The sequence below is a fragment of the Myotis brandtii genome, unplaced genomic scaffold (assembly GCF_000412655.1).
Source record: "Myotis brandtii unplaced genomic scaffold, ASM41265v1 scaffold174, whole genome shotgun sequence".
Taxonomy (NCBI): domain Eukaryota; kingdom Metazoa; phylum Chordata; class Mammalia; order Chiroptera; family Vespertilionidae; genus Myotis; species Myotis brandtii.
Window position 1 is genome coordinate 2,428,179 of NW_005356437.1, and position 8,385 is coordinate 2,436,563.

An 8,385-nucleotide genomic window follows, 5' to 3' on the forward strand; every position below is an offset into this window, starting at 1 on the left:
CACAATATTTTTATATATATATATATACTAGAGGCCTGGTGCACGAAATTATACTAGAGGCCTGGTGCACGAAATTCGTGCATGGGTAGGATCCCAGCCAGCCTGGCCCTGTCTGCTGCCACCCACCCCTGGTTCCCTGTTCCCCATGGGGTGATCAGAGCCTGCCGGCCAGGGGGAGGGACCAAGAGGTTGGCCATTCCCACCCGCTCGCCAGCCCTGCCTCCCGCCGCCAGTCACCCTTTGTGTGTGTGGGGTGACCGGCGGGGTGATCAGGGCCCCTCTCACACCCACCTTGGCCTGGCACCGCCCACATCTGCCGCCACCCACCCCCAGTTCCCTGTTCCCCATAGGTTGGCCGGCAGGCCCCGATCAGGCAATCGGGGCCTGTGGGCTGGGGCAGCTCCTGCGTTGAGCGTCTGCCCCCTGGTGGTCAGTGCACGTCATAGCGACCAGTCGTTTGGCTGTCGGGTCGATTTGCATATTATCCTTTTGTATGTATAGGTATATATCTACATATATATATACATGAATGTATGTAGATACATATGTATATTATATAATCTCAAAAGAAAGTTTAGAAAACATTTTATTTGAAAATATATTTGAGTATATATATTCTAAATTCTGTAAAACATGACTGAATGAGGTATTTAAATAACAGCATTTACAAATTAAAATTATAGAAATCTTCCATTTCTAGTGCATGTCCCTGTATTTCATAGAAAAATACTCACCCCAAATGATTCACCAATGGACACTAAGATTCTGTCAAGTTAAGATAAAATACAAATTAGTAATGAAAATCATATACAGACAGAGCAGACAGAGATGAACATACACTATCAGAGATGAACTATCAGAAATACCAAATCAAATGTTTCATCTACCCTAGAACCACTGATAAATTATACTAACAGGTTTATTTTAATAGTGGTAGTCTAGTCAGACACTGATCTTGTCTCCTAGATTTTTAAGCAAGAACTATGTGTCTGCAAGAACATATTCTGCTGGTGTCCACATTTAAAGAGGGTAAAAGAAAAATTTAAGTTTACCTCTACTTAATTCTTCCTAAATAAATAGGTAAGTTATTAACATTTCTTTTACATTTTCTCATGAAAAAAATCAAGTTACATTTGACAAAATGTATGATATTATGTAATAATCTATTCTAATTAGGCTATAGAGTAAATGCTATTTATCATATATCCCAGAATCAGAAATCTCTATTAGTCTGCTTGGCCTTGTTTAAACCATATAATTTATGTTCTTGATAATAAAGCTGAAGAACAGCATTAGCTCGACAAAACAAAGATTTGATGACATGCACAAGGAATTAGTAGACATCCAGATTTTATTGTCCTTTAATTCATTGGTAAGTGGCCATTACTCTATATATTTGACTAACCAGAATACCTAAATATGCTGGGTAAATAAAGTGTTAAGATGCTCTCTTAATGCTTGATCAATGATATATTAGGATTTTCATGGGACTTCTTTGCTAAATGAAGAACCCAACCCAGGAGTGATTTCACTAGGATCAGGAAATAGCCATCATTATCAGCATAGTATGGATTAATTATCATCATTAAAAAATTACCCTGTATACATTTTCATGTGGAAGTGTGTGACTGTGTAAATTAAATAAACATGATGTGGCATCTTAGCAGTTTATAACATAAATTGCAGATTTCAATGCACAGATACTCAACTGTAATACCAAATAAAGGATAGTATAGGGGCACACAAAAGCATATATATCATTTTCCAATTACTTTCTGCCTTATCTGTTCCTATAGAGCTTGAAATTTTTATCATGAGAATGCATTATTTATATAATTAAACATACCATAAATATTAATATTATCCCCTCTCCTTGTTTGCTTTTTTTGTTCATTAAGTACAACTATATAGGCTGACAATTTCCAAGATGAGATGACATTAACTATAATTGCTAATCTGCCTCCCACTTTATACAAATAGCAGTTTCAAATAGCCCATGATAACATATAATAAGTCAATTGAAGCACTTCAAAGCCAGAGAGCAGTTGTGGTTGGATGTGGAATATAATATAATGATTTGTAGTTGCACAGAATCTTTCATCTAAAAATTTAAAACTGCTTCACACTCATCATTTCCCAGATCCACAGCACCTTTCTGAGGTAGACACAGAGAACTGCCCACGGTAGTATAAGGAAGCCACAGGAAGAATTAGGGATGGTCTTCTAAAGACTTAACCTAGTCATCTACTTTTAATCACCCATCTACACTTTTATAACAGAGCAAGATGAACAGGTGCACAGAAAGAGTTTACAGGACATCCAATAAACCACAGAATAAAATTTATTAACCAAAAGTACTCTTTGTTTAGTAGGCTGGCTAACAAAAATATGACTTGAAACCTATTACCAAACTGGTTCTCAGACTGTTTATAAAAGAACAGATCCCAGCATCCAGAAAAGCTAATGACTTAATTTGCAAACCTACCTAAGTATAAACACAGTATCTTTCACTCCCCCCAAATTCTTATCATGCCACTTAATATAAATAAACAAATTAGGGATGCAAGAGTATAGCTTATTTTAAATGAAGAAAGTTTTATATTTTTATGCTTGAATCAAAATAATCCCCTCTTATATTTTACCACTTCCCTAAAGAGAAAACACAAACCTTGATCTTGGAGTCATTTTTGTTGGAGTTGGCAGACCTTCTGAAATTTTATATGGATTCTTCAGGGGTGATATATAGATGTTCCCCCCAGGAATCCGTAAAGGTGAACTAGAAAACTTGTAAGGGCTTCGAGGAATGTGAGGTATTGGTGATAAGGTAGGGGGCTATAGTAAAAGCAAAGAGGCAGATTATTTATTTAATGTTTTAGTGAAATCCATTGCTTTATAATTAAATTTTCCCAATCAAAGGTTACTTTTAACATACCCTGGTGGAAGCATACTGCAAAATATTTGTTTTCAGTCTCTGCATAAAGACCGAGTTATAGAATACTATAATAGAATCATATTCTTCTTCTCTGATCAAAACCCGTTTGAAGGTCTGAGGAAGAAGAATAAAAACACTTGTTAAATTAATTTGGGAATTTGTCTTTAGATTTTCTTTTTTAATAGTTCATAATATTTTTTAATAGTAAGAAACACATATTATACAGAAAAAATAATCTAAAAAAGCCTGGACTTAGATTATTGTAGGGATATAGTATTTCTTATTAACTTTATAATGTAAATTTGGATATTAAAGAGCATTACTTTTCTAATTACATTTTAGTTACAAATAATTAACCAATAACATAAAATTAAAATTTAATATGTGAATTTATATTGTAAGATCAGAATATATTATCTAATTAATAACTGAAGTTATCCATATTATAAATATGGACCTATCCCAAAAAACCTTACTATGGAAAATTACCTACCTCCTGAACAGCATGAGGAAGATCCTTGTAAGCTGTGACAATGATTTTGAATTTAAGGTCTATATTCTTCACTTTGCATATGCCATACATAGAACACATCATGATCTAATAAATAAATGTAATGTAAAAGTAGTCAGAATTTTATAACATGATTGTTTTCTAAAAAGCATTTGTTATCTTTCTTTTTAACCTTAAAAATTGAAATTTAATTTCCTACAGGGTTATCTTTTCCCATCCTGAGCTCAGTTTGAAAGTCTACTAGTATGTGAAGTGTTTAACCCAAATTGTATTTAAAGAATAAAACACAAATAGCCAACTCTTGAATATTCAGAACCGATCATTTGGTTTATAATAACCCCACTTTTGCTCCTATCCCTTAGATATTTCCCAGAAGATGAAAGTTGAAATTGGAATCAGTTCACTTTGTAAGTAGCACTTAAAAAAAAGCCAGGTGTGAAAAGGTTCAAATTATCAGGTAAAATCATATTTAATACACTTGATGGTGATGGTAAGGGGAATGCAGTGACTGAAAGGGGACAGCAGAGAATCTTCTGTACTGTTGAGACTGTTCTGTTTCTTGATTTGGATGCTGGTTATACAGGTGCGTTTAGGTGATGAATTTATATTAAGATGCACCATTATGGATTATTCTATATGCATATGACATTCCAAGTAAAAGTATTTTTAAATGCAAAAATAAGATTTAAAAGGATTCCCTGTGACTTTATAACATCAAACTTTTAAAATCTGTATAAATGTTATTGCCTAATTGAAGTATTCATATCTTCTGCAACATTCTTGCTCACTTCTACTATTGCCAAGAATACCTATTCATCATCCCTTGCTCAGCAGTCAATTAGCCCCAATCCTACTATTCCTCCCGTTAGAAGGCCATCCAGTATCCTCTCTGCTAATTCATATTTTTCTCCTACTCCAACACTTTACCTAAGGCACCTCTCATAAAAATGTGTTTTAGTCTAGGTACCCAATTTCTTTGGAAATCCTTAGCACTACTGTTTATATCTTTCTAAATAGTAGAGAAGCAGTAGAACCAAAAGGCAACAGGTATCTACTTAAAAAAATCCAACAGCCCTAACCGGTTTGGCTCAGTGGATAGAGAGTCGGCCTGCGGACTGAAAGGTCCCAGGTTTGATTCTGGTCAAGGGCATGTACCTAGGTTGTGTGCACATCCCCAGTAGGGGGTGTGCAGGCAGCTGGTCGATGTTTCTCTCTCATTGATGTTTCTAACTATCCCTCTCCCTTCCTCTCTGTAAAAAATCAATAAAATATATTTAAAAAAAATAATAAATAAATAAATAACCCAACATACTAGAATGTATACATCCAAATATAATCTGGAAAGATATACATATCTGTAGGTTATACCTTTATACAATAATTCATCTTTTGTTGAAAACACTTTTACTGGGAACATTACTGTCAACCTTATAGAAATAAAAAATTATAGGGAAACATTATGAATACTTGTATACAAAAAACAAAACAGATGTCTAAGATAAAACAGAAAAATTTATAGGACACAAATTACCAAAACTGACTCAAGAAGAGCTGACCTTGAATTAGTAATCAAAAAGTTTCCACAAACTTTCCCCAGATGGCTTGACTGGTGAATTCTACCACACATAAAGAAGAATCAGTATCAATTCTTCACAAACTCTTCTGAAATTAGAAGAGGAGGGAACACTACCCAACTATTTCTACGAGGCCAGTATTTTTCTGATACCAAACCAGATATCACAAGAAAATTGTTAATTAACATCTCTTATGATTATAAATGGAAAAATCTTCAGTCCTGGCCGGGTAGCTCAGTTGGTAGAGCACTGTCCCAATACACCAAGATTGCGGGTTCAATTCCTTATCAGGGCGCATATAAGAAACAACCAATGAATGCATAAATAAGTGGAACAACAAGCCTATGTTTCTCTCACTGTTTTCTCTCCATTTTCCCCCCTGTCTTTAAAAATCAATTTTTAAAAATCTTCAACAAAAATAAGCTGAATTCAGTAGCACTGCGGATACACTGTGACCAACTGGGATTCATTCTAGAAATGCAAGGTGGGTTAACATGTAGAATTCAACTAATATAATATACTAATTATCAATACAATAAAAGGGAAAGAACAATGATCTCAATAGATAGAGAAAAAGTATTTGACAAAATCCAACATCCTTTCATGATAAAAGCATTCAATAAACTAGGAATAGAAAGAAACTTTCTTAATCTAATAAATGACGTATATAAAAAACCCACAGCTAGCAACATATTTAATGATTTAATAATAATGCATGCTTTCCCCTAAGGTCAGAAACAAAACAAGGATATATCCCTTCTCACCACTTCCATTCACCATTATATTGGAGGTTTTAGCCAGGGCTATTTGGCACATAAATGAAATGAAAGTTGCCTAGATTGAAAAGGAAGAAGTAAATTCACAGAAGACATGATCTTTATATTGAAAATCTTAAGGAGTCCACTAAAAACTATTAGAACTGGTAAACAACTTCAGCAAGATTATATATACAAGAGATAAATATACAAAAATCAACTGTATTTTCATACACTTGTAATGAGCAATCTGAAAAAGAAATTAAGGAAAAAATTATATTTATAATAGTGTTAAAAAGAATAAAATACTTAGGCATAAATTTAACAAAACCAGTGAAAGATTTGTACTCTAAAATAAAAAAAACATCGACCAGACCAGACCATCAAACCTCAGAGGGAAGGCAGGGGAGGGGAGGGGTAAGGGGGAGAGATCAACCAAAGGACTTGTATGCATGCATATAAGCCTAACCAATGGACACAGACACCAGGGGAGTGAGGGCATGAGTAGGGGGGTGTAATGGGGGCTAAAGACACATATGTAATACCTTTATCAATAAAGAAATTAAAAGTCAAAAATTTTTTTAAAAAACATTGTTGAAAGAAATTAGGAAAGATTTAAATAAATGGAAAGACAATGTTGTTTTGACAGTACTCTTTCAAATGATCTATGAGTCACTGTAATCCCTATTATAATCCCAGCGGGTTTCTTTGTGGAAATTGACAAGCCAATCCTAAAATACATATAGAAAGCAAGTTTCAGAATAGTGAAACCAATCTTGTAAAAGAGCAAAATCAGAATGCTCACACTTCCCTATTTTAAAACTTATTATGAAACTCCAGTAATCAAGACAGTGTGGTACTGGCATAAGAAAAGACATATTGATTAATAAAATAGAAGAGATTAGAGATAAACACACATTTACAATTAATTTATTTTTAAAACTTTCAATAGGGAAAGTACACTGTTCAAGTAATGGTGCTGGAACAACTAGTATCCATATACAAAAGAATGAAGTTGGACCTCATGCTATATACAAAAATTATTTCAAAATGGAACAAAATCTAAATGTAAGAGCTAAAAGTATAAAACTTAGAGGAAAACAGGAATAAATCTTCACAACCTGTGATTTGGCAATGATTTTTTAGATATGACACCAAATGCACCAATAACAAAAGAAAAAATAGGTAAATTGAACGTCATCAGAATTAAAAACTTCTGAGTTTCAAAGGACACCATCAAGGAAGTGAAAAGAGAATTCAGAGAATGGGAGAAAATACTTGCAAATTATTCCTAATAAGGAATCTGTATAAAGAATACATAAAGAATCCTTAGAATTCAATAATAAAAATAGAACCCAACTTAAAAATAGGCAAAGGATATTTCTCCACTGAAGATATGCAAATGGCCAATAAGCACATGAAAGATTCTCAATTAACATCATTAGCCACCAGGGAAATGCAAATAAAAAAAGTAACTATCCATTAGGATGCTTATATCCAAAAAAAGCACATAACAAGTTGGTGAGGATGTGAAGAAACTGGAACCTCATACACTGCTGGCACAATCGTAAAATGGTGTAGCCATGTTGGGAAACAATCTGGCCATTCCTCAAAAGGTTAAACATAGAGTTACCATTTGACTCAGAATTTCTACTATTAGGTAAATAAATACCTGAGAGAAATGAAAACATATGTCCACATAAAAATCTGTACATGAATGTTCATAGTAACATTACCTACAACAGCCAAAAAGTAGAAATCAAATGTATATCAATTGATGAAGAGATAGACATGATGTGGTATATCTATACAATGGAATATTATTTGGCAATTAAAAGGAATAAAGTACTGATAAAAGCTATAACACAGATGAACAATGAAAATAATAGTATGGTAAAGGCTAGAGGTGGGGGAAGAGGGGGCCAAAGGGGGGGAATAGGACATCTGTAATACTGTCATCAGTAAAAAATAAATAAATAAATAAAGAATCCATATATATCTGCACACACCCAGGTCATCTATGAATATCTATAAAAAATTATTCTAAGTGAAAGAAGCCAAACACAAAAGATAACATATTATATGATTCAATTTATATGAAATATCCAGAATAGGCAAGTCTACAGACAAAAAGTGTATCAGTGTTGCCTGGGGCTGGAGAAGGTTGGTAATGGGGCGGTAGGTGAGTGCTAAAGGGTATGAGATTTCTTTTTTTGGCATGATGAAAAGGCTTTAAAATTTACTTGTGAATATACTAAAAACCACTGGAATTATACTTTAAACTAGTGACCTGGTGCACAAAATCTGTGCACATTGAAAGGGAATTAGAGGATGTGAGCGTGAGGCAGTCCGCGTTTTTGAAATTCAATGACATGAATTTTAGCTATTACTCTGCCAAATAAATGGAATTTACATATATCATTTAAAAGAGCATTCAGCTTAACACATTTCGTACCGCTCAGGAGTTTTCTCGTGTTTCGCGCGCCATCTGTTAAGGACCGCTCACGAGTGTTCTCATTTTTCACGCCCATGGAAAAAGGAGCAAATCTAGATACTTATGTAAATTTTGTTTGGTCCCTCTTCATAGAGGAAAATGTTTTACGCAGTACCATA

At 34.0% G+C, this 8,385-nt stretch overlaps 1 protein-coding gene across 2 annotated transcripts in view; it reads right to left on the reverse strand.

Annotated features, from left to right (window-relative positions):
• The window catches only part of RB1 (retinoblastoma 1), a 218,450-nt gene that overhangs the window by 9,496 nt on the left and 200,569 nt on the right, over positions 1-8,385 (reverse strand). For both annotated transcript variants that reach the window (XM_014537215.1, XM_014537214.1), the window contains exons 20-23: positions 3,426-3,530; positions 2,933-3,046; positions 2,669-2,832; positions 735-765 (exon numbers count right to left, since the gene is read on the reverse strand). In XM_014537215.1, coding sequence (XP_014392701.1) covers positions 735-765; positions 2,669-2,832; positions 2,933-3,046; positions 3,426-3,530 — 414 coding nt within the window. The remainder of the gene's footprint in view (positions 1-734; positions 766-2,668; positions 2,833-2,932; positions 3,047-3,425; positions 3,531-8,385) is intronic.